This window comes from Mustela lutreola, chromosome 7 (assembly GCF_030435805.1).
Source record: "Mustela lutreola isolate mMusLut2 chromosome 7, mMusLut2.pri, whole genome shotgun sequence".
Taxonomy (NCBI): domain Eukaryota; kingdom Metazoa; phylum Chordata; class Mammalia; order Carnivora; family Mustelidae; genus Mustela; species Mustela lutreola.
In genome coordinates, this window is record NC_081296.1 from 52,129,890 (window position 1) to 52,156,735 (window position 26,846).

At 42.5% G+C, this 26,846-nt stretch overlaps 2 protein-coding genes across 4 annotated transcripts in view; both read right to left on the reverse strand.

The window, feature by feature from the left end:
• Positions 1-1,119: 1,119 nt before the first annotated feature.
• PDCD7 (programmed cell death 7) lies at positions 1,120-15,215 on the reverse strand. Its single transcript, XM_059180810.1, has 5 exons — positions 14,247-15,215; positions 11,764-11,902; positions 4,306-4,542; positions 3,954-4,041; positions 1,120-2,253 (listed from the first exon to the last, which is right to left on the reverse strand). The coding sequence occupies exons 1-5, from the start codon at positions 15,123-15,125 to the stop codon at positions 2,130-2,132; spliced, it is 1,467 nt and encodes a 488-aa protein (XP_059036793.1). The 5' UTR covers positions 15,126-15,215; the 3' UTR covers positions 1,120-2,129.
• An 8,758-nt stretch (positions 15,216-23,973) lies between these two features.
• Positions 23,974-26,846, reverse strand: part of CLPX (caseinolytic mitochondrial matrix peptidase chaperone subunit X) — a 44,824-nt gene continuing 41,951 nt past the window's right edge. For all 3 annotated transcript variants that reach the window (XM_059180813.1, XM_059180811.1, XM_059180814.1), the window contains one exon: positions 23,974-25,699. In XM_059180813.1, the coding sequence (XP_059036796.1) occupies positions 25,609-25,699 (91 nt within the window). In that variant the 3' untranslated portion in view covers positions 23,974-25,608. The remainder of the gene's footprint in view (positions 25,700-26,846) is intronic.

Below are 26,846 nucleotides of genomic sequence, written 5' to 3' on the forward strand. Positions count from 1 at the left end.
CTATGTCTGGGATTTGCTTCAAAATAATCCAGAGTGGTGGGGATATAGATAAAACAAGATTGGCTACAAGTTGGAAGGTATTTGAAGCCATATGAGGGGTATATAGAAAAAATAATACTACTCTCTTTACTACTGAATGTTGGAAATTTTCCATGATAAATTAAAAAACACTGTGGTTAAAGATTACCGTGGCGCCTGGGTGGCTCAGTGGGTTAAGCCGCTGTCTTTGGCTCAGGTCATGATCTCAGGGTCCTGGGATCGAGTCCCGCATCGGGCTCTCTGCTCAGCGGGGAGCCTGCTTCCTCCTCTCTCTCTCTCAAATAAATAAATAAAATCTTTAAAAAAAAAAAAAAAAAAGATTACCATGACACTGTCCATATTTTCAGAAGTATAATCCGTTAAAGACACTATTCTTTCTTTCTAAACTCATTTAGAACCAGAGGCTGCAGCCACTGCCACCACACAAGGCGATAAGCCAGGAAGAACTTACAAAACAAAACCAACCAAAAGACAGAAATAACATTTACTTTATTAAAACTTTGAGGAAGCTGAACGAGGAAGGAGGGATGGTTTTTTCTACCTGGGGTTAAATGCCCCTTGGGTTCTGCTGAGTTTTCCTGAATCTCTGCCTCACGCTTGTGCGCCTCTCAATGTAGATGTTTTAGTGACAAGGCTGCCTGGACACTGAACACATCATACAATTCATCTTTTATTTCTACTCTTTCTGTATCTCATCAGAGAGCAAAAGGACACACAGGCCTATGGGGTTATGTGAGGCTAATCGCATTAGATTTTAAGGTTTATGAGCTTAGGCATACTTAGGTATATCTGTTAACTCTCAAATGCAAAATATATAAATTTAACAGTGCAGATTTAACCAAAATGAACAAAGGTGTCAGCATCTTGCACCCCAGAGCTTCCAACTACATGAAATCATTTCCTAAGCTGGTGTCCTTTCCTGCTTACCCTGAGTTGGATTCCACTAAGTTTGGTACTTGAGGTTCACCTCCCTACAGCAAATGTCTATTTCACAAATTTGCATTTTGGGGTGAGAATGTATTTTGTCAATGCGAAAGTGTGTGTAGTGATTTGGTAGGCAACAAATATGGGGGCAAAGGCTCAAGCTAAAAAATAAAAATGGCATTTATTCAGCTTTTTGGAAATATAAATAACACAATAGATGACAAAGAGCAAAATGAAATAAAACCCTTGACATGTTATACGATCGATCATTTCCAGGCACAACAATATTTATTAATGAATATCATAAAATTAATTTAATTTGTATCTGTTTTCCTCCCTGCTTTAACTACATGGGTGCTTCTGGAAGCTTGAGTTTCTAAGTAAACTCCACAGCTATTCCGGCCCCTATAATGTGACTGAGTGAGGTTATGGTCCCACTCCCATAGGGAATAAATGTCTATCAATGGGGATACTGAACCTCTAGACCTCTGGGAACTTAAAAACCATGTGTTTTTGTTAGGATCCTACTAACACAGGAAAATGCAGCCGTTATCCATTAAAACACAATCTGATATGGGTAGAGGTTTTCCAAGTTCTCTGCAGGACCATCAGACGATTCCACCAAGCTTTTCTGGCAGCCTCGCCTGCAGCCTGCAGCCTCTCAAGAGTCACAAACCAAAGATAAGGCATTTCTGACCTTTCCTCCTGGAAGTCACAGAGTTCTCTGGGTAGGGAGATTATGGAGGTTTTGCATCAAGCCTGCCTTCACACTCAGTACCAGGGGAAAGGCTGCTAAGTCTACCCAGTGCACGCCTGTGTTGAGCATACTTACCCATCACACACAAGGCCATTGAGAGTAAATGAACAAGTCACTCTGGACCAAGCCCCTTCAAAACAGAGGCAAATTTGGTGAACCAAGGCCACTGCCTGTTGTAATAACCCCAGTTCACCTAGGTCCTTTCCTGAAGAACCATATTAATCTCCTGATTCAAGAGGCATCTCTGGCCAAGACAGAGCACACAAGGAAAACGTAACTTCTGGGTAGGGCAATGCCATATGGAGTTTGGAGGCTGTGGTTTAGTCTACAGCATAAGAAGATGGTGGCATCACTTGTTTTTAAGAGCTGGAAAGAGCCATGGCTGGACCACAATCTTGGAGCATCTTTACTAATGCAGCTTAATGGCCGTTGCCCAGATGTCGTTGCTGGGGAGCGGGGGAAGGACCCATCCTTGGGGAACGGAGTTGCCTTTGGGATGATCAGATGGCACCAGGTACTGATCCCAATCATGCCTTAATAAGAACATTGTAGAACAACAGTTTATTTCTGTTTTATTCCAAGCAACATGTTCAGCAACTAAATACTCTATTTCAGGACTTAGCTTTCAAATGACTCATGTACTAGTCTGCTAAAGAACTTGATTTCTAGGCATTATGCAAAGATCGTATTTCTTAAATGTACATATAAAGGATAAAAAACTGCAAAGAACTTACAATCTTATGGATAACCAAATAATGAATATACAGTTGATCCTCATTATTTGCAGGTTCCATATCTGCAAATGTGCCCATTCACAAAAATTCATTTGCAACCACACAATCATTACTTGTGGGGCTTTAGTGGTCACTTGCCAACATGCACAGAGCAGTGAAAAATCTGAGTCCCTGACAGGCACATTCCCAACTGAAGTTGAATAAGGTGATGCCATCTTCCTGTTTTCAACTTCACACTGTAAAAAAGTGTCCTTTCTGCAGTCTCTTTAGTACCACATTTTCCATGTATTTGTGCTTTTACCGGTACACTGCTACAGTGCTAGCTAGCGTGAGAAGGCAGGGGTATGCCTTACAGTGAATACGTGCATGCTAAAGAAGCTATGTTGAGGCAGGAGTTACAATGCTGCTAGCTAGAAATTCAATGTTAATGAACTGATAATATATATTAAATAACATGTTTTTAAAAAGAAATCCACATAAAACGATGTTATGTATTGACTGGTTGATGGAAAAGGTTGTGGCTTCAGGCTGACAGGAACCTAACCCTGTATTTCCCCGAGGGATAGCAGTCCAGTATTCTCTAATTCACTACCTGTAGCTTTACAGAATATAACTATGGTGAATGATGAGAATCAACTGTACTTATGTTCAGAAGCTAAAACTTGTATGTTAGCCAGAAATACGCTTTTCCCAGAACACCAACTTGGTATGCTCCAAAGCATCACTAGAGCTCTAGAAGCAACCCGAGAGATCGCTTAGTTCAGTGATTTTCAAACCAGGCTTTCAAGACCATGAGGCCCCAAGCAGATGTTCTGGGGAATCTAGACAACAACAAAGCGCTTCCAGTCAATAACAGATTTGATCTGCCTAAGGAATTCGCTCATTCTAACTATTTTACAAATGGATTTCTCAGAAGACTGTCTCTGGGAAGGGCACTACTGCTGAAGTTTGAAGGCCACATTCTAGTCCACCATTTGCATTTTGTAGGTGAGGAAAGTGAGACCCAAGAGCGCTGAAAACTTGACCCAGCTCATTAGTAACTGCAGATTAAGATGCGACTCCTTGTTCCTAGCTCTCCTGGCTCTGACCTGTGGAACTTACAGGATGGTATGGCACTTAAACAGTCTCCACAGGCAAGTAGGCAGAGAGGGTTTCCTACCCTGGGTCTACTTAGCAGCATAAGAGAATTAGGAAAAGGAAGCCAACGCTTTAATACAACAGTTACAGCATGAGACGATACTTGTTGGGCAAATCACAACCTGAGTTTCAGTTTCTTCACCTGTTAAAACAGAGGCATCTACTTCTCAAGGACTGAGGACTAAAGGCATGTGTGGTATCCTTGGAACCTCGAAACTTTACATAAACCCATAAGGAATTAAAAAAAAAAAAAAAGAAGAAGAGGGCCAGCAAGCGATATAGCAATAGACCTCGACAACACAAGCACCTCAAGGGCTACTTGCTACCCAGGGGGAAGGCAACATGGAGAGTGTTAATCTGACCTTATCTGGATGAGGGCTGGCAGGGAGTGCTCGGCTTGGAGGTAATACTGTCGGAAAGGCTGCAAGAGATGAGCGAGTGGGAACTCATCTGCAAAAGAAAGGCACATTACCACGTCATCATTCTTCATATTCAGTGTACTTCTCCATGCAAGCTAACTGAGCCTGTGACTATGACAATGTGGTCAAATATTTCATCTTTGTGATTTCCAGTATACAGTTTAGAATTTCAAATCTTGCAGGTGCCATTAGCTGCCTACCACCTCTTAGCTTATGTTGAGATCATCCACGAGGGAAAAAAAAAAGGTGCCAATCAAGTATTTTCCTTTTCTCCCCTGGTTACAGAGGAACTTACCTGGATCCCCAAATAACTTGGACTCAATTTCACGCTTCTGAAGTAAAATCTTCTCTTTTTCTTTCCTCTGTTTCTTTTCTAGTTCTCTTTTCCTCTCTTCCTCTTGTTCTCCTTCCAACATGACTCTGAGGGCTCTCTCTTCAGCTTCATACAATTCAGAGCGTTTTTTAATTAGTTTTCTTAGTCGCTGAAGATGATGCTCGAAAGTTTCATCTGCTGAGGCTGGGGGACAGACACCTAGGCAGAGATCCGAATGGTATTTTAGAGATAGCTATCTCTAAAATTTATCCCAAAATCGGCATTCTAATGAGCAGACTCAAAGCCCCGTTTAGGCTGCCATTTGCAACGACGCTGATGGAACTAGAGGGCATTATGCTAAGCGAAATAAGTCAATCTGAGATAGACAATTATCATGTGATCTTACGGATACCAGGAATTTGAGAAACAAGACAGAGGATCCTAGGGGAAGGGAGGGAAAAATGGAACAAGATGAAACCAGAGAGGGAGACAAACCATAAGAGACTCCTAATCTCAGGAAACAAACTGAGGGTCGCTGGAGTGGAGGGGGCGGCTGGTTGATGGACAATGCGGAGGCTATGTGCTATGGTGAGTGCTGTGAATTGTGTCAGACTCATGAACAACAGACCTGTATCCCTGAAACAAATAATACATTATGTGTTAATAATTTTTTTTAAAAAAGCTCTACTTACACTATGAATTTGCTCAGAATCCGTAAATTCTAACCAATCTTCAAGGTTCAATTTGATCCTGAGTCTCCAATTAGTCTGACCCCACCCTGGCTGACTTTCCCTAACTCCTCTCTCTGGATCATTCCACTTAACCTGATTTTATTTATTTCTAATGGTTTTGATCCTTTGGTTGGGCAATGATCTCACTAAAGAGAGGATCTCTCAGGGCCTGGGTGGCTCAGTCATTAAGCGGCTACCTTCAGGTCAGGTCATGATCCCAGGGTACTCGGGCTCCCTGCTCGATGGGAAACCTGCTTCTCCCTCTCCCATTCCCCCCTGCTTGTGTTCCCTCTCTCACTGTGTCTGTCAAATAAATAAATAAAATCTTAAAAAAAAAAAAAAAAAGACAGAGAGAGGATCTATCTTATACTTCTTCATTCTGATATTACCATAGCACAGGCTCCCAGACCAAACAATAAACAATTCTCTTGTTGATGGAGCCTGAAGTTCTGGGAGAACACACTTGGATAACGAGGAAGAAATACACATAACCAATCACACTGACCTCACAGTCTACTGCTTAGTGTAGGACAACCAAATATTTCAGTTTGTTCAGTTTTAGTATTGAAAGCCCAGCATCCTGGGAAACCTGGGATGGTTAGTCACCCTGATTTAAATGTGAGGTCAGCTAATAGGACAGGCAACATAGCTAGTGCCACAATTGGGAAAATTTGATTACAGACCAGTTAATAGGTGATATCAAAGGATTATTACTAATTTTGTTATGTGTGATAATTGCATTATAGTTGACTATGGGCATTTTATTTAAGTGTTCTATTTTTGTGCATGAGTGAAAAAATTTTTTTAAAGATTTTTTTATTTATTGGGATGCCTAAGTGGCTCAGTTGGTTAAGCAGCTGCCTTTGGCTCAGGTCAGGATCCCAGTGTCCTGGGATCGAGTCCCACATTGGGCTCCTTGCTCAGCAGGGAGCCTGCTTCTCTCTCTGCCTCTGCCTGTGCTCATTCTCTCTGACAAATAAATAAATAAAATCTTAAAAAAAAAAAAATTTTTTTTTTTAATTGAAAGAGAGAGAGAAAATAAGTGGGGTGAGGGTTACAGGAAGTAGCGGACTCACCACTGAGCAGGGAACCCAATGTGGGGCTCAATCCCAGGACCCCAGGATCATGACCTGAACCAAAGGCAGATCCTTAAATGACTCCTGATTTTGGCTAAGGTCATGAAATCAAGCCCTGGGTCACTCTCCCCGGTTAGGAGAGAGTCCGCTTCTCCCTCTCTTTCTGCTCCTCCCCTGGCTTGTGCTCTCTCTCAAATAAATAAATAAAATCTTTTTTAAAATTTCCTAAGGAAATGTTTTAAAGTTTAATGAACACTTGAGTGGGTTACAGTTGTGCACTCACTACCACCGGCCCTGAGACAGAGAAGCTGCTGGTGATTCATCCTGGAGTGATGTGGGTGTGGGCCATCCACAAAGATTTTAAAGGCAAATGTATTTATTATGGAAGCATCTTAACAAGGCCAAATTCAAGGAAGATAAAAATTTGCACACCACATACATAGTCAACCATTTTTATTTCCCGTTGAGCCTGCAGTAATTTTTGCTCATCCGTACATCAGCAACGTCACACAGTTCAACACAGTATGTACAATTTCTACATGTCCATTTCAATTCTCTACCTTCTTTTCCAGCCTTTATCATTACTGAATGTCTCTATCCTGTTTCATCAAATCAATGTACCATAATTTACTTAACAAGCTCCCTATTCCTGGACACTTAGGCTGTTCCAAATGTCCTATTATCATATACTGTTACAATCAGTACTCTAGGACATGTCACTTTTTTCCTTCTACAGATTATTTCTCTAGGATAAATCCTCAAGAGAAGAAATGTTTATGAGTACTTCCAGGATCACCTAAATGTGGTACTAAACTGCTTCCTAAAAGAGCTGACTGATTCAGGCCTTTGAAGGTCTGACTGTTTTCTCCTTCAACCATCACCGCTAAGTGGTTGTGGAATTCCTTCTCCTATCCTCACCTGAAAGGCTAACATTTCTCCAGGTCATTTTCTCCTAACTGCTTTGCTTGAACAGGTTTCCAGTCACTCATTACCAACTATAGAAACTCTACATCTCAAATCCATTTTCTATGAAGTGGCAAACTATTTTCCAAATACACACAAAATTCTTATGCACTGAGAAGCTCAAGCTGTCCCTACTCTGTTTCATAATAATTTCATGACTGTTTAATTTCTTTACCTAGATCAGGAATTAGTAAACTTTTGCCAGACAGACAGTACTACAATCTGCCAGTACAGCCAAAATATAGACATTCCCCATGAGGAATGGTGGCCTGCTCCCATCTCAGGCTGCTGGGGCTGCACCTCGAATCCATACCTCCATCAACCTTTCATTGATCACTTCTAATCAGCATGACACAGATTGAGAAATGGCAGTCCTCACCCACTCTTTCTCTTGATCCCATGTACTAACACAGTTTAGGTTCCCTCCACCCCTCCCACTCACTCCTCGGGTTCTTGCAGGACCTACATTCCAATGCCTTCTTTTCCCTTCAGTCCCCTACACCTTAGAGCCTAGTCCAGTCTTTGAATCTTCCCATGATGAGAAAAAAGCTGCTACCTCTAAAGTCTTAAGTATGATTCTTCTCTTCTCTGACTAGGTCTTTCTACCCTCTCAGTGTACTTATGTCCTCCTCCCTGGAGACTGTCGGCTTTATTAAAACCTCCAACTGAATGTATCCAAATCTACCTCGCCTTCTACTCATCCTCACCAAAACTTGGGTTCATTTTTTTTTTTTAAGATTTTATTTATTTATTTGACAGACAGAGATCACAAGTAGACAGAGAGGCAGGCGGGGTGGGGGGAGGGAAGCAGGCTCCCCACTGAGCAGAGAGCCTGATGCGGGGCTCGATCCCAGGACCCTAGGATCATGACCTGAGCTGAAGGCAAAGACTTTAACCCACTGAGCCACCCAGGTGTCCCACTTGTGGTCAGTCTTAAAGCAAAACCCTAACAGCTCTGCTCACCTGCCAGTCGCAGAGCACTCCTGGGAGAAGTCATCTGATTATGTGATCCAGCGCCAGTACGCAACTACATCAGCTGTGCCCCCAACTACATCAGCTGTGCCCGTAGCACCTCCCTACAACCATACTCCCAAGCGGTCTCTAGTAGGCTTCTACTCATTCTTCACAGCAGTTATTTCAAACATTTACTGCTCTCCTAAAGCCTTCCTTCTCTATGGTCTCTGAGCAAACCATCTATCCTATCTCAGTTAAAACAGGCTAGTAGGCAGGAAATCTCTTTTTTTTTTTTAATTTCATTTTTTAAAGATTTTTATTTATTTGTTAGAGAGAGAGAGAGATACAGAGCGCAAGCACAGGCAGACAGAGTGGCAGGCTAGAGGCAGAGGGAGAAGCAGGCTCCCCGCCAAGCAAGGAGCCCGATGTGGGACTCGATCCCAGGACGCCGGGATCATGACCTGAGCCGAAGGCAGCCGCTTAACCAACCGAGCCACCCAGGAGTCCCTAGGCAGGAAATCTCTTAACTTTCAGTCCCCATTTCACTCATCCGCATGACTCCCCATCCTTGTCTCCTTCATTTTCATTCCAGTGGAAGATGGATCCTTCTAAGGGCTCCTGGGTGGCTCAGCCAGTTAAGTGTTTGCCTTCAGATCAGGTCATGATCCCAGGGTCCTGGGATCGAGCCCCATGTCGGGCTCCCTGCTCACTGGAGAACCTGATTCTCCCTCTCCCTCTGCTGCTCCCCCTACTTTACTTTCTCTCTCTCTGTTCAAATAAATGGAAAAATAAAATCTTTAAAAAAAGATGGCTCCTTCTACACTTAAGTTAATCCCTCTGCCTGGGATCAGAGTCTCCCTAGCTCCTGCAGGACCTTGAGCCATCTTCAATCCCTCCTGCTTCTCTCTGATCCCCTCCCTCTATTCATATCTTTGCTCGGCAATGAAATGTGTTCAACTTTTCCCCATGACCCTAAGATTACCACCCACCCCTCTATGCTGTCAGATACTGAATTTCCTCTCTCCTTTCTTCACAGGCAAGCTTTTTAATAAGTTAAACTCACTGTTTGCTTTTCTCACCTTCTATTCCCTCTTTAATCTAGTCTAGTCTGGCTTCTACCAATACCGTTCTGCTGATCATCTATTGGGTATTAATATCCATGGATTTTCCTCAATCTTTAGGTACCATCATTACTCCTTCTTACAGATGAGGAAACCAAGGCAAAGAGATGTCTGGGTAACCAGCTCAAGATAACTCTGGGCATTCTCTCTGGGCATTTGCCACTTTTCAGGAGGGAGGTGACCTACCTTCTCTTATCTCTGACCTCTCTTGTGACCACACCTTTATCCATCTGGATTTTGACATTCCCAAGGATTTTGTCTTTTTGGCCCTCACCTCGCACTGTACAACTTCCTGAAGGTCATGCCTACTTGTGGCTACATGCTGATGACCTCTTCTCCAGGATGTACCCCTGGCACCTCAAACTGACCATGTCCCACACTGAACTCGCCAAACCCAAGTCTATTCCTCCTCCCATGGCTGAGTTCCCCAAGTTATTTACTTATACACTCCCTCTCTCCTTTATTCATATTTCTTAAATGCATTTACTTTTCTCCAACCCACCATCTGATACTTAGTTCACACTCCCATATTAACCACGGTCAGACTACTGAACAGTCTTCTCAGTCTCTCTCCTCTTCTCCCTCCATCCTAGATGCTCCAAAACTTTCTCTGCTCCACCAGCACTAATCACCGCTGTCATTTCACTTTCTGCTTAAAATTTTCAATGGCTCCCCTCAGCTTTCAGCATAGGGGAGCAGTCTAGTCTGGCCCCTAAGACACTTTGCAATGTGGCCCTGTTTACATATCCAGCCTCATTCTCTGAGCCCTTATTTAGAGGTACACATACCTTGAAGGAAAAGTTTTAAGTACGTAATGGAACCAGCAGCTAGTTACCAAATCATTTTACATTCAAGTCGATTAACTCCAGGGAAGCTGCTTTTTTACAAACAGATCACAATTCCTCCAAAATTCCCTCCCCTTCTTTTGGACCAAAGTGAGGAAGACTAATAGAGTGAAATTACACTAGGAAATTTACTTGGCAAAAGTTTACTGACCACTCACCTCACAGAGGGCATGGAGCAGGAGAATATTAAACAAAAGCCCTCGGGTTTTCATTCCCAAGGAAGAGATAAGGTAGACACCATAGATCGAACTCCCCTTTGACTCATGAATGTGCTATGGGATCATCTGCGTCCGAGGCCTGAATCTGAATCAGTTACTCTGAAGGCTGGCATGCAGAAGCTAACCACTTAGCTAGTCAATGTGCTTGGCTGAATCCACAATGGTCACATCCCAATGAAACTTTATTACGGGCCTGACTCACAGGTTCCATTTATATTTTATTTTATTTTATTTTTTTAAAGATTTTATTTATTTATTTGACAGACAGAGATCCCAAGTAGGCAGAGAGGCAGGCAGAGAAGTGGGGGGAAGCAGGCTCCCCGCAGAGCAGAGAGCCCGATGTGGGGCTCGATCTCAGGACCCTGGGATCATGACCCGAGCCGAAGGCAGAGGCTTTAACTCGCTGAGCCACCCAGGCACCCCTCCATTTATATTTTAAAACACACAGGGGAAGTCATCTGCTATCATAATATTTGCTAATTTATGTGTTCTCAACTATCCCTGGTGAATATCAATGGCCTACAGCCTACTAAATAAGGTAGCATGTGGTCCAAGTCAGGTGCAAGTGAGGAGGAGGTCACCTCAGCCCAAATCAGGGAAGGATGGAAAATGTTGCATGTGTATTTAGTTCTGCAGGACAGTGAGAGCTTAAAATGGAAAAGATGGAACTGAGGGCCCTCCGCACGAATAGACTGACAAGAACAAAGATTAAGACAGGGAGGGGCGCCTGGATGGTTCAGTGGGTTAAACCCTCTGCTTTTGGCTCAGGTCATGATCTCAGGGTCCTGGGATCGAGCCCCGCACTGGGCTCTCTGCTCAGCAGGGAGCCTGCTTCCTCCCCTCTCTCTGCCTGCCTCTCTGCCTACTTGTGATCTCTCTCTATCAAATAAATAAATAAAATCTTAAAAAAAAAAAAAAAAAAGATTAAGACAGGCAAATGTTCAAAGCACAACTAGGGATCTTCTAGAAAACCAATGCTCCCTCTAGAGGTAAGAGGAGATGACTGAGGTTTTATGATCCAAAAGCATGTAAGCTGAGGACATCATACAGTCTGCAAGGCACTCCTTGCCCTGTCCAACCATTCACACCTCTTTAAATATCAATGTTTCTGGTTGGAAACATATCTAAAGGAGCATGCCGAGTTGAAAACTCCTGATGAACCTAGTAAAAGTAGGATAGCTTTTGCCTTGGTACATGGGCAAAGTTGACCAGCCATGCCAACCTCACTCAGAAAAGCGTGGTCAGGAATGCCGGGGCTAGGGATGATGAGTCAAAGGAAAGGCAGTGTATGGGTTCCCACACCTGTCTCTCTTTTCAACCCTGGAAACCAAGGGGTAAACAAAGTCTGAGGCTTCCTACTTCAAAAGTTCTGAGGTACTGCTGACAAGCTTTATTACTCTATTGGGTGAAAATAAAAAATTATCAAATATTTTTCCTTAAAAAATGGCAGGGGGAGGGCGATAGGGTAAAGAAAGGGACAGTGCAGGGCAACAGAGGAATAAATACAAGTAGAAATCCAAAGCCACGGTTACCCTTTCTTGCTGCTGCCTCTTTCCTGAGCTTCCTCAATTTCTCCAAGGCCCGAAGAATGTCCACCATTCTTTTGGTGTCTGCTTGTTTTTTCCTCACTTCAGATAAGACACCATCAGCAGCAGCTTTAAGTTCCTGCTCCTGGAAAGAGAGTCCACGAGACAGACTTAGTTTTTGGAACAACCCTACGGCAGAGAACAGCTGCCTAGCAGTGAGCTTTTGAAGATCAGACAGTTGCAAGGTTAAGAGTTTCTACTGATCTCCCTCCCAATTTCCTACATTGGACACAATTCCTCTCCTCCACTGTTCCAGCCAAGGGATTATCTTCTCTGCAGTTTCCATGCAGGTTCTGATCTTTGTTTCTTCCTTGGAATTTGTTCAAATGTAGTCCAAGGAACCCTGCACCAACTTTAGGTTGGAAGCTCTCTTATTAAAAATGTGGACTCCTGGGGCGCCTGGGTGGCTCAGTGGGTTAAGCCGCTGCCTTCGGCTCGGGTCATGATCTCGGGGTCCTGGGATCGAGTCCCGCATCGGGCTCTCTGCTCAGCAGGGAGCCTGCTTCCCCCTCTCTCTCTCTGCCTGCCTCTCCATCTACTTGTGATTTCTCTCTGTCAAACAAATTAAAAAAAAAAAAAATGTGGACTCCTGGGGTGCCTGGGTGGCTCAGTGGGTTAAGCCTCTGCCTTCGGCTCGGGTCATGATCCCAGGGTCCTGGGATCGAGCCCTGTGTTGGGCTCTCTGCTCAGTGGGGAGCCTGCTTCCCTTCCTCTCTCTCTGTCCTCCTCTCTTTAATATTTTATTTATTAATAAATAAAATATTAAAAAAAAAAGTGGACTCCTGAACCCAAAGATTCAGACCAGGTGGGAAGATAAGGAATGGGTTAGAAAGGCCCAGGACTCCACAATTCTGTGACACACAACATGCATAGCTTGTACTCCAGTGTTCTTAAGTGCCTAGGATTTTTTGACATGAGAGCCTTTCAAACACTGAAGACCCTTATCCTACTCTTCTTAAGCTGGTTCACATGTAGACAGAATGACTGGTTCCTCAAACCACCACTCACAGGACCTGGTCTCCAATCCCCTCAGTGTGGATGGTAAGAAAGATCATTTTGCCTAAAGCTCTCTTCCCATCTATCAAATAAATGCCTGTACTTTCACCATCACAACCACACCATACTGTTCCCCTCTTCTGCTTCTATTAATTTCTCTACCCGGAACTGCACCTGTTGCTCTCACTTGGCTTTGACATCTCCTTTAAAACTCAGTTCAGATGTCACAGTATCACCTACAGAGTCTTCCCTTATACCATCCCCCAAACTGGATATTCCTTCTCTGGGTTCCTACAACACCTACAGGTGAAACCCTAACACATACTGTGCTGTATAGACATGGTCCCATGAGGCTCCAAGCCCCTTAAGGACAAGCACTATATATCCTATTCACCCCTATCACCATCACCAGGTCTGGCACATAATGGGACCTTACTAAATGTCTGTAGAACTGATGCAAACTCCTTTAGATTATGGTGTTGCTTCCATGTATTCTCCATTAAAACACAGATACTCGTGGAGGTGTGAAGACAAAGCTCGCCATCATATTTCAGGGGGGAGTTATTTCAGATTCTAGGGCAGTAACAGACACAAGGAGGAAGAGGGAGGAAACCCTAGCTGGTTGTAGAGAGTGAAGGGAGTGGGGAAAACACCTAGAGGCAACCAAAAGTAATGAGAATGTCTTAAACAAGTATCTGACCAATTTCCATTTCACCGTGGCCCCTACAGAAGACTAACAGGCTTTGAAAGGAGACAACATGGGCTCAAATCAGGAGTAAAACTGCTAAAAACCAGCTGTGTGATTGTTGGCAAGTTAGTGTCTCTCTGCCTCAATTTTCTAATCTGTAAAATGGCGAGAATACAGTTTACCTCTCACGGTTGTTACAGGAATTAAAAATCTGGCATATGCAAGGGCTTTCGCAGAGTTTCTAGTATGCAGTAAGTGCTCAAAAACACCACTGTTAAACCTGGGGATATGTGGTTTAAAATTCCTAAACAAAGGAATCTTGGAAAAGGCATCACTACTGCCCCATTAGCCAATTAGGGTAAGGCACCAAGTGCTCTATATTTGTATTAAAATCAGCAGACCCATATAAGAAACAGGAACCCAGATTTTTGTTCACCTTGAACGTTAGTTAAATAGAACATTGTAGCTAGCAGGAGACAGGACGTCTGTCATCCCTGCAACGCCACTGCGTAATCCCAGACCTTGTTTACAGGACTCGCAGTGCACCTAGAGCATTTGTGTTTTGTACTACACGTCATTTACATGCAATCAACGTGAAGACAGGAGGTCGGAAAGCCTGGTTACCTTTTTATCTTAAGGATGAAGAAAAGGAGGCTTAAGCATCGGAAACGACAGCGCAAAGCCTCACGGTCCTTCAGGTTCCAAACATCACTACCCCCAGCCACCGCACAGCTGTGGCTCTTACCCGCTTCTTCTCCTCCACCTCCTGCACGCACTTAACCCTCCAAAGGTCAATCTCCTGTTCGCGCTCCACTGCCCGCGCGGCTTCAGCCTCCCGCTCGGCTTCGCGTTCTCTGGCCCTCTCGCGAAGCCGCAGGCGGCGGCGCCGGACCCTCTCCAACCTCCGCCGCGCCTCACCCACATAGGCTGCCTGGGTCAGCAGCTGTAGTCTTTCGGCGAGTTGGGCGCGCAGCGGCGCAGCCTGGGCATGCAGCAGCACCCAGGCCGGGCCATCGGCCTCGGCCTCGCGCAGGGCCTGGCTCAGGTCGCGCAGCCGCCGCACCAGGTGCAGAGCCCCGCGCAACTGTGCGCGCACTTCGCCCAGACTGGGCCCGGCGGGCGCGCGCGGAGGCACCGGGCAGCCGGCCCGCCGCGGGGTTCCGAACACCGCCTCTAGCCACTGCCGGTCGCGCAGGCGCTGCAGGGCCGCATCCCCAAGCTCGTTGGACGGCGGCGGCGCCTCAGGCCAGTGCGGGCTCCAGGGCGGCCCCGGGCCTGGCGGCGGCGGCCGCGACCGCTCGCCACCGTCGGTCCCCGGGAAGGGCCGGCACTGGGGCGGCGGCGGAGGCAGGGGCGGTGGCGGCACCGGGTAGAAGACGCCGCCGCCGCTACCGCCACCGCCGCCGCCACGAGAGGCTTCCCCGGGGGCCCGGGGCTGCAGAGCCAGCGGGGGCTGGAGGAAGGGGGCGGAGGCCCCCAGAAAGGGGCCGGGCCGCTGGGGAAGAGGCGGCGGGAAAGCCGGGGAGGGCAGCGGCGGTGGCGGACAGCCGAAGGGAGCGGGAGGCGGCGGCTGCGGAGGCGGAGGGCCTGCGCGACCTGGGGCGAAGTAGGGCGGCAAAGCCATATCCACCACGGAGGGAGTCTGAGCAGTGACAGGAATTTGAGTGGTTCCCCCAGAAAGAGTGTCTTCCGGGGAGGAAGTGACGTATACACGTGCGACACCAGCAGGATGCGCCCGGCCCCGAGAGCCCCAGGCGTGTGTGGGCGTTCCTTCAGTTCTTCAATTTCTAAGTAGTGATCTTGAGCATTCTAGGTGGGAGCCAGCTGCACAGCAAACATTGTAACTAACAGATGCAGTTTCGCGCGTGAAACTACCTGTAAAGAAAACACATTAATTAAGTAGTTGTGCAAACAAATGCAGAAGTGCAGCGGTGAATGGAAGTACTACCAAAGAGGAAAACACCGGGCAAGAAGAGCTTACAGATTTTGACTTAGTCAAAGAAGTTAGGGGAGACTGTCCTGAGGATTTCAGCCTGACAAGTAGGAGTTGGAGAGAAGCACAGTTCAGATAGGAACAGCATTTCTAAAAACTCTTTAATAGTAGGTCTAGTCGGGGAACTGAAAGAGTGTTAGTAGGGAGGTGATGTGATGTTGGGCTCCTGGAGCTAATAATAGTCAAGAAAGAATTCTTGAGACGTCTTGGGTGCACAGAAGATGGTTTTATGAAAGCACGGAGACAGGACCCATGGGCAGGAAGAGCCGCACTGGGATTGGTTATATCCTTTTAAGTTGGAGTGGGGGTAGAAACAGGAAATTTCCAAAAAGATGTTCATATGTTAAAGAATACTTAGAGGATCCTGTAGGTCAGGCTGTGGTCAAGCTAAATTTGCTTTTTTCCTCTAGCAAAGTATTAACTTTAAGATAATTGGGAGCTGGGGTGCCCGAGTGGCTCAGTTGGTTAAACAACTGCCTTCAGCTCAGGTCACGATCCCAGAGGCCTGGGATCAAGTCCCGCATCGGGCTCCCAAAGTCCTGCATCGGGCTCCCAGCTCCATGGGGAGTCTGCTTCTCCCTCTGACCTCCTCACCTGTCATGCTCTCTCTCACTGTCTCTCTCGCAAATAAATAAATAATTAGAAAAAAGAAAAAAGATAATTGGGAATTTCTGGAGGAATGTCCTTCTCTGCTTGTCAATGGGCAGCAAATTGTAAGGAAATTAATTTGATCTACATTTCCTTTTGCCTTTGTTCTTCATGTCTGATGGAGTCTAGAAAGCCTGGAGGGAGCCTGGGAGGACAGAGTGAAGGTTTCCAGGTTCTCCTATCTTAAAAGCAATGGGAAACCGCTGGAGGGGAAGGAAAGACCATGTTGCAAAATTAGGTATTTAAAATTAAACTATTCTGAGATAATTGTATATTTGTGTGCAGTTGTAAGAAATAATACAGGGAGATCTTCTGTACTCTTCACCCAGTTTCTCCCAATGGAAATATCTTGCCAAAGTGTGGTACAATATTACATCTCTGACACTGACATTGATACAGTCAAGATACAGAATATTTCCATATCATTGCTTCCAGGTTCCCTTTTATAGCCACACTTAACTTCCCTTCCTTAACCTTAGGCAACAACTAACCTGTACTCCTTTATGTAACTTAGTCCTTTCAAGAATGTTATATAAATGGAATGATATAGTACATAACCTTTTGGGATTCTGCTTTTACTCAGCATAATTCTCTGAAGATTCATGCAGGTTGTATCAATAGTGTTTCTTTATATTGCAATAAAAGTGTGCAAAAAGATGTGAATAAAATGAAACCACTTTTTAAAACCATTCACATATTGAAGGATATTCAGGTTGTTTCCACTTTGGGGGTATCATGAAGAAAGCTGCTATAAACATTTGTATATGGGTTTTTATGTAAATATAAATCTTTGTTTCTTTGGGATAAATGCCCAAGAGTGCAACTGCAGGGTCATGTTGTTGCAGGAGTTTTTTTCTCTGTTGGCGCCTGTGGTTCTTGGTCACACTGCTTCAAAGAATGAAGAGGTAGACTAGACAGTGGTGGGCAGCAAAGCAAGGTTTAAATTTTATTTGTACTTCCTTAATGGCTAGTTATGTTGGACATATTTTCATTATGTTATTTGCCATCTGTATACCTTCTTCACTGAAATGTCTGATCCTATCTTTTGCCTATTTCCTAATTGGATTGTTTTTCTGTTAATATTTTAGAGTTGTCCCTGTATTCTAGATATAAATCCATTGATATCTGGCCTACAAATATTTCCTCCCAGTTTATAGCTTGTCAATCCTCTTAACAGGGCAAGTTTTTTTGTTTTTGCTTTTAAATAGAACAGAATTCTTTTTTTTTTTTTAGAAGGTTTTATTTATTTATTTGACAGAGAGATCACAAGTAGGCAGAGAGGCAGGCAGAGATGGGGGGGAAGCAGAATCCCTGCTGAGCAGAGGGCCTGATGCGGGGCTCAATTCCAGGACCCCAAGATCATGACCTGAGCTGAAGGCAGAGGCTTAACCCACTGAGTCACCCAGGTGCCCCTAGACCAAAGTTCTTAATTTTAATGAAGTCCAACTTACCAGTGTTTGCTTTTATGGATCATGCTTTTGGAGCCAGATCAAGAACTCTTTACTTAGCTCTACATCCTAAAAAATTTTGTCCTGTGCTTTCTCTAAAAGTTTTGTAGGTTTACATTTAACTCTGTGATCCATTCTGAGTTAATTTTTGTATAGGGTGTGAAACTTAAAGTGTCACTTGAAACCTTGAGGTTCTACCCCCGCCACCCTCCCCACTGTGAATGTCCAATTGCTAAAGCATCACATTAGATCTTTACTTTTGAAAGCAGTAATAGAGGACTCCATGGGTAAGAATCCTGATACACGGGATGCCTGGGTGGCTCAGTTGGTTAAGCCATTGCCTTCGGCTCGGGTCATGATCCTGGAGTTCTGGGATCGAGTCCCATATCGGGCTCCCAGCTCCTTGGGGAGTCTGCTTCTCCCTTCTCATGCTCTCTCTCCTTCTCTCAAATAAATAAATAAAATCTTAAAAAAAAAAAAAAAAAAAGAATCCTGATACACACTGATGAAGGATCAGAAGGCAAGCCAAGGACAAAGCACAACTGACACCCTACAAACCCCACCTGCCCCCACTCCCAAATGAAATTTGTTTCACATTCCTCCTGGCTGCCCTAAAAGAAGAAAACAAATGGTTAGCTAATAGAGACCATAGTTGCAAGACATGTCTCCATTAGTTTACCAATGTCTTAGTGATTTACAAGGAAAAACATTTAAGTATTTTTTTTTTTTTTTAAGATTTTACTTATTTGACAGAGATCACAAGTAGGCAGAGAGGCAGGCTGAGCCAGAGGGGGGATGCAGGGAGAAAGCAGGCTCCCCACTGAGCAGAGCCCCATGCAGGGCTCCCAGAACCCTGGGATCATGACCTGGGCAGAAGGCAGAGGCTTTAACCCACTGAACCACCAGATGCCCCAGGGAAAAGCATTCTTATCATTAACCTAGCTTTTGGAAACCCATAGACTCAACTGCCTGGAGCCCTAACATCACCCTTCCCTCCATAATGACGTGAAAACAAAGGTAAAAGGGAATGTAAATAAAATTTCCTTATAACCTGAAGCCCACTGACAAATACTGAGGCAGGCAGAGTATAACATTCCTCTAGGAAACTCCCAACTAACTTTTTTAAAATTAATTTTTTAATTAATTTTTTATTAACATATAATGTATTATCTGTCACTCATCAGTCTTACACAATTCACAGCACTCACCATAGCACATACCTCCCAGTGTCCATCACCAAGCCACCCCATCTGTCCCACCCCCCTCCACTCCAGCACCCCTCAGTTTGTTTCCTGAGATTTAAGTCTCTTACAGTTTGTCCCCCTCTCTGGTTTCATCTTGTTTCATTTTTACCTCCCTTCCCCTATGATCCTCTGTCTTGTTTCTCAGATTCCTCGTATCACTGAGATCATATCATAATTGTCTTTCTCTGACTTACTTCACTTAGGATAACACCCTCTAGTTCTATCCACGTCATTACAAATGTCAAGATTTCATTTTTTGATGGCTGCAATATATATATACACCATATATACTACACACACACACACACACACACACACATACACACCACATTTTCTCTATCCATTCATCTGTCGATGGACATCTGGGCTCTTTCCATAGTTTGGCTATTATGGACATTGCTGCTATAAACATTGGGGTGCATATACCCCTTCGGATCACTACATTTTTGAGGTAAATATTCAGTGGTGCAATTGCTGGATCATAGGGTAGCTCTATTTTCAACTTTTTGGAACCTCCATACTGTTTTCCAGAGTGGCTGCACCAGATTGTATTCTCACCAACAGTGTAGGAGGGCTCCCCTTTCCCTTCATCCTCCCCAACATCTGTCTGGACACTCCCAACTATCTTAATGTTAATGCTTTGCTAGAGGGAAAAACCACCTTAGCTTTGCAATAACCAGGCCTCCAGTTCGAGAGTCTTCTTTAGCATATCAAAGTCCTTTTGGACACTTCTCTTTCCTTACCTCCCCCAACTCCCAAGTATTGAATTAGCCATTCCTCACAAACCCAGTGCTGAACACTTTCTGCCCACGGGTCCTGGCCCTGTACTTCATTAATAAAATCACCTTTTTGCATCAAAGATGTCTCAAGAATTCTTTTGGCCCTTGGCTTCGGACCTCACCAGCATCCCAAAACTACATTATATACCCAAGAGCTGATCAATGTCTGACCTCACAACCAAATTTCTCAGAAGTTTTAAATAACATTTTACTTGTATCATTTTAAATACTGTACATAAAAGCCTTCATTTTTTTATCTTAAATTTATTATGTAAGATAACGTAATTTCTAGATACTCAGTTGTCAATACTGACATGGGAAACAAAGACAAAAGAAAAATGTCCTTACTACCTACAGCCCATTGACAAGTCCTTAACGCAGAGTGACATTCCTCTAGGAACTCAGCTGCCTCCATGCTAATACTTGGCTAAGGACAAAAGGCAATTTCAATTTTAGCCCAACTTCCCAGGATCCTGTAAGTCTACTTTAACATATAAAAATATCTTTGGAGGGGCGCCTGGGTTGCTCAGTGGGTTAAGGCCTCTGCCTTAGGCTCAGGTCGTGATCTCAGGGTCCTGGAATCCAGCCCCACATTGGGCTCTCTGCTCAGCAGGGAGCCTGCTTCCTCCCCTCTCTCTGCCTGCCTCTCTGCCTACTTGTGATCTCTGTCAAACAAATTAAAATCTTAAAAACAAAACAACAAAAAAACCTTTGGAAATTTATCTCTATTCCCCAAGATACACGTTGGCAATCATCCTCCAAGCATATGACCTATTGGTACACATCTGAAGGGTCTCACGCCTAAGGTTTTATTAGACAGTAATAAGTGACTTTTCCCAACAATAGCTAGCCCCAAGGTCCTAAAAACCTTGCTTCAAACTCTTTATAGAGACTTCCCCTATCTCTAAACCCCCCACCAACTTCAAAGTATATAATGGGCCACTCCTCATGACCTCAATGCAGCTTTTTCTGTTCATGGGTCCTGTCCCCATGCTTTAATAAAACTGTCTTTTTGCACCAAAGTTATCTCCAGAATTCTTTTTTGATCATTGGCTTTGAATCCTAACATCTTTCCTACATCAAATACCAAACATTTTTCTATTTGAAGTGTCACCTTTTCCAATACTTAACTCCTATATTTTCATACATATATTTCTGGTTTTCCTTTTCCATTTATTCACTGGTACACACTTAAGTTTTTAAAGCTTTTATATATATATATATATATATATATATATATATATATATATATATATTTCCCCCCCCCTCTAAGATTTACTTGACAGACACACTGAGAGAGGGAACACAAACAGGAGTGGAAGAGGGAGAAGCAGGCTTCCCTCTGAGCAGTAAGCACAATGTGGGGCTCAATCCCAACCATGACCTGAGTCAAAGGCTGACGCTTAACGAGTGAGACACCCAGCTGCCCCATTATTCATACTTTTAATGAATTTTTTAAAATATAAGCAGCAGCACCCTCATTTTTTTTAAAAAAACATTTTTAGAGGAGAGGGAGATAAAGAGAGCGTGAGCATGGGGTGGGGGCAGAGGGAGAGGGACAAGCAGATTCCTCGATGAGCAGAGAGCCCAAAGCAGGGCTGGATCCCACGACCCTGAGATCATAAACCAAGATGAAGGCACTTAACTGAGTCACCCAGGAACCCCTCTTCGTTCTTCTTTTAGCATGATTAGGTGGAAAGGTGATGGAACCACTCTCCTTGAAGGTAAATCCTGGCTATTGTTTAGTGGAAAGGTGATGTAACCAATCTCCTTGAAGTTAAATCCTGGCTGGGAAAGCTACTTAAGCACTCTAGGCTTCAATTTCTTTATCTACAAGAAGGGTTGATAAGAGCACCTGCCTCAGAGTTGTTACATTAAATGAACACAGTGACATAGAGTAAGCACTGTAGGAGTGTTGTCATCATTTTGCTTATCATTCCTATTTTTCCATTTGTACTTTAGAATCCATTTGCCTATTTTCAATTTTAAAACTTCTTCGTATTTTACTGTAACATTCATAGATTAATAAAGGGTTAATAGACATCTTGGTAATACTGAGTTTCCCCACTGAAGAACATGGGATACCACTTAAGATAATCAAAAACCCCTACCCTTCCACTCTTCCACTGCTATCACCTTAGTCCAATCCATTATCTTTCAAAAAGTAATAAAAAAATAAATAAAAAGGCCTAAGTATGTCCAACTCAATCCTTGCTCTATAGTGCTTGCTTATAGTGCAACCTCAGTGGTCCTTGAAAACAAGTCAGATTACGTCATTTCTCTGTGCAAAAACCTTCCAATAGCTTCTCACCTTGCCCAGAATCCAAGTCTGGAAGCGAACTAGAAATAGGAAAAACAGGCTCTCTCTCTCTCTCTTTCTCTTTCTCTTTCTCTCTCCTAGCATGAACAGAAAAAAGGACATGTGAGGACAAGTGAGAAGTTGCTATCTGCAAGCTACCTCATCTGTGGTATTCTGTTATGGCGGCCCCCACAGACTAGTACACTTACAAAGACAGGAGGAATTGTTGCAGCTGTACCTTTCCTGACATTCTGCCCCCCACACCCCTAAGACCGCAGCAAGCACCTTGTAGCTGGGAGTTCTGTTGTTCTTATGCATCATCAGCATTAAAGAAATACTGCCTGTTATTGGGCCTGATTTTTCAAGACAAGAGAAGAAAGAGAAGCCAGAGAAAATGGTAAGGGGTCAGAGAAATATGAGAGAACCAGAAGAATTTTGTCTCATGGAAGCCAAAGGGAAAGGGAATCTCGGTAAGAGATCTTTGGAAATCTCAAGGAGAATGAGGACTGAGAAATGGCCATCGGATTTCACAGTTGGTACTTCACACAGTTCCTAGCATGAAGGCAGCTGGGATTGGCAGCAGGGAGGAAAAGAGCCATCACCAAGGAGAACTTTACGTTTTTACCGTATATTTCTGCTGCTTGCTACATCTTACCAGAAGAATAGATCTACATGTAAAAATATTCTTAACATATTATCATTTTTAAAGAAAAAAAAAAAAAGAAATAGGAAAAACAACTTTTAGTTTACTGTGGAGTGGATGTGAATTGAAAGGGGTTTTGTCTGCATGATGAGAAGTGATCTGAAAAACAGGAAGAAAATTATGAGGTAAGAGAGGGGCACGTGCTGAAGGACTGTCTACCATGAGGCCGCTAGTCATGTTTCCCTCCATTTTCCTCAGAGCCTTCCCTTCCCAACAATCTAAAATACACATCTAATGATATGCAACTCTCCTGGTTAATGCCCTTTTAATAATTCCCCACTATTTTCTGCCTAAAATTACAACTTAATATGGCATACAAGATATTCTATTGTTTTAAAATGTATGGAGACATTATATATGATGTGTCCAATATCGGAGACATTATGTATGCTAAGTGCTGATTATAGTTAACAGAATATACAGGGGGTATTTTGGTTTTGTTTTAATAATTTTTTTTTTTTAAAGATTTTATTTATCCATTTGACAGACAGATCACGAGTAGGCAGAGAGGCAGGCAGAGAGAGAGAGAGGAGGAAGCAGGCTCCCTGCTGAGCAGAGAGCCCAATGTGGCTTGATTCCAGGACCCTGGGATCATGACCTGAACTGAAGGCAGAGGCTTTAACTCACTGAGCCACCCAGGCACCCCATAATACATTTTTAAAAAGATTTTTATTTATTTACTTGACAGAGTGACACAGAGAGAGAAGGAACACAAGCAGGGCAATTGGGAGAGGGAGAAGGCTTCCACCAAGCAGGGAGCCCAATGCAGGGCTTGATCCCAGAACCCTGGGACCATGACCCCAGCAGAGAGCAGACATTTAACGTCTGAGCCACCAAGATGCCCTCAGAATACAGTTTTCACCCTACTGGGACTTATGGTATACCTGAAAAGACATGTGAAAAATAAGCTTGGGATTTTCCAACTCCTAAAGCTCCGTAGTTATTTCATATTTGTCAAGATTTTGATTTAATTTTCGTTATTTCTTTCTGGCAAATTCCTCCTTGATCTTTCAGATCCATCTGGCCCACCACCTTTTGTGCCACCACACCTGGTACCTACCTCATTTCCGTAATTATGATGCACAAATGTTTGTGTTTACTTCCCCTAGTAGATTAGTAATCTTCTTGAAAAACTCGGTTTGATTTAGTGTGGGGCCCATGCAGGACATTTAAGTGGAGGTTTTCAATAAATGTTTAACATAAACTTTAATAACAGAACTTTGTGGAATATATAAATAGGAGCATTTATTAGAGAGATATGAAAGTGCCAAGGATTAACCAATCACTAGAATAAAGCAGCTCATGATAACTGTGTCCTTTTAAAAATAGTACTGCTATGGATATACCACCACACTGGCTTTCATTTAGTACTTTTGTTTTATTCAAATGCCAAAACATAAGTTTCAAGATACAAACTGTAGTTATACTCGGTTTGATTTAAAAACATCAATTATGCTTTGTTAACAACTTCAAAAACCAAATGTAAGCTGTTGTGACTAAAATGTCTCCCAGTCCATTTCTGGAGGATTACCCTTATATATTTAGTAGCTACTCCAATTTTCACTCTACAAAAAGGAAAACAATGATGCTATAAAGAGAAAGATAATAAACAGTTATAATATGAAAGACTTCCTGAGAAGAACTTTAACCATTAGTAGAGACTAAGAAGGATATATGTTTCTGTTCCATTTTATAGCAACCAGGCTTAAACACTCTGCAAAAGTGCATTTCTGGTCCTACCAGCCATAGATAACTCACATCAGTTATTACAACATAGAAAGCCCAATTCTTCATCAATAGGATTTAGAATTTGTGAACAGCTTAGTTCTTTTCCTAAGAAAAAGGGGGCAAAAGGAAAACTCAAGAATCTATAAACCAAATAATGAAAACAAATATTTAAGTGTACTCTGATTTAAACAATTTCAAATGAAGTTTAACTGAACACACAGTATGGAAACTAGTATCATCATTAAGCTTAAAAGGTACCCAAATATTTTGGTATTTATAGAATCAAATCAACTAACTTTCATTATTAAGCCCCTCCAAATTTTCCCAGTTTAGTTTTGTTCTATAATGGAGGTTAACTTATATTTTAGTGGGGACACAGTCATTTCTGCTGATAGAGAAGTATAGATTTTCTTTAATGTTCTATGAAACCAAGGAATTAGATATACAACACCAAAAAACAAAACAAAACTAGCTGAGCACTTTACATAAGTGCACAGTATTAGGATAGCACATGGCTGTTACTATGACTGACGATGCATGCTACTTTCAGAATTAAATGGTCTTTTCCTGAAGATTTAAGGCAGAGTTCAATTCTATCTGCCAAGCTCATGATACTAAAATGGACCAAAGATGGAAAATAAATCAGACAAGTCAGAAAGGGAATGGCCTTTTCTGTAGTACCAATTGGGAAATTGGTATCATGCATTAGCAGATAAGACTAAGAACACAGCTAAATAAATCAGCAAAATATGTTTTTTCAGAGTACTTTTCCATGAAATTTTTAACTACTTAGAGATTATTTATTGCAATTTTCAAGATGAATAAAATTCCAATATTTTCAGGCAACAGATATGGGTAAAAAAAAAAAAAAGGTTAAACTAAAAAATGGTATCCCAATCTTCAATTTTAAATAATTTATTTTCCCATTTGTAGAGTAACATTATTGTAAAATCCAGTTATTGCAACACCTGCATTGCTTAAAGGAACTCCTAAGAATTTTGTTAAAGCATATTTTTTAAAAACTGAACCAAAATAATGTACATTTTATCTCTGAACACTGTGTCATTAAAGTCCACATAATGTCCTCTGTATAAATCAATGTGATGTTACGTAATATACATGATCTGATTTTTACATCCTAAAGGCTTCTGACCATGTATGATATCCCAGATAGATCCAATGCTTTTAATGTCAGACTGTAGAGACAGTTACGATCATAAACAAAAGAAGGAAAAGTTTTATATACAAGACAGAAGTCTGACAGTTTAGCTATTTGCTGCATCTGCCTGGCGAGGCCATCCTTCTTCTTCAACTCCAGAGTCATATTCTTCTTCAGAGGATTCTTTCGTTGGAGCCCTACCATAAAAAGCCATTAGGTTTTTTTTATTTAAATAAAAATTAGGGGTAAACATGTTTTCTAGACTCAAAATAATAAATTAATCCACCTAGCTAGAAAAAACACGCAAAAAAGGAAAATATTAAGAGCATTTTTAACATTCAGATTTCTTAGTAGTGAAATACAGGAAATACTGAGAACTGCAAAACTAAGAGTTGTAATTTTCCCAATATTTTCCTTAACAAATTTATTACTGACATAAATTGACAAGGCTTCAACTGCAAAGTCTTTAAAAATCCATTTTTCCACCATTTTTAGTATTTCAACTCAAATCCTTGACATTTAGCATATATCTGTAGTAAAGAAGTCAATAGCTTCTGAGCAAATCTGGCTTGATTCAAGTTAGCCAAAATTATGATCAGAATAAAATTTTTCATATATTGTCATCAACCAATAAAAGATTATGTCTCTGAATCAACTATCTCCTAAGTTATCTCAAAAGATAAGCAAACAAAATATCACACCTTGTGACTTAGTTAAAACAAATTTAATTTCTGATATGTAACATTAATATCAAGTGGTGTATTATATTCATTGAAAAGATCAGGGGTCAGTAAACGACAGCCTGCAGGCCAAATAAAGCCCATCACTTGGTTTATTAAATAAAGATTTAATGGCGCACTGACATGCTCATTCACTGCTAATTATCTGTGGCTGCTATTGTGCTCTGAGGGCAGTGGTGAACAGCTGCAATACAGACTGTGTGGCCCTTGAGTATTCATCTAGCCCTTTATAAGCAACTCTGCTGACCCCTGGGATAAACAGATGAAGCAGTGAAAGATGGGTCAATCTGTCAACCAACAAGATAATACCAAGAGAAAATTTTGTGAAAGATCTGAAACCAGTTACTCATAAATGACAGAATTAGCAGCAATTTAAATCTCATTTGGATGACTTCTCTATCTCTTTTGAGACTTCTTCCTTAGGGGAAGGCTAATTTTAAAGAAATTTTCAAAGACTCACAAAATACTATTATTTTGTAAACCAAAATTAGAACATCTTTTCCACAGAAAATTTATGAGATTATGGCACTTTTATGAATATAAGGATGCTCATGAAATTTTTGTGACAGACCAATAAACCATAGCAATAAAGAACTGATCTTAA

Excerpts from the sequence above, each read along its gene's own strand:
- PDCD7 (XM_059180810.1), bottom strand. The coding sequence starts at position 15,125 with ATGGCTTTGCCGCCCTACTTCGCCCCAGGTCGCGCAGGCCCTCCGCCT. Across the intron at positions 4,543-11,763 it reads AGAGGCAGCAGCAAGAAAGG|GTGTCTGTCCCCCAGCCTCA; the intron begins GTAACCGTGGCT and ends ATCTCTGCCTAG. Across the intron at positions 2,254-3,953 it reads CCAGCCCTCATCCAGATAAG|GCATGATTGGGATCAGTACC; the intron begins GTCAGATTAACA and ends GTTCTTATTAAG.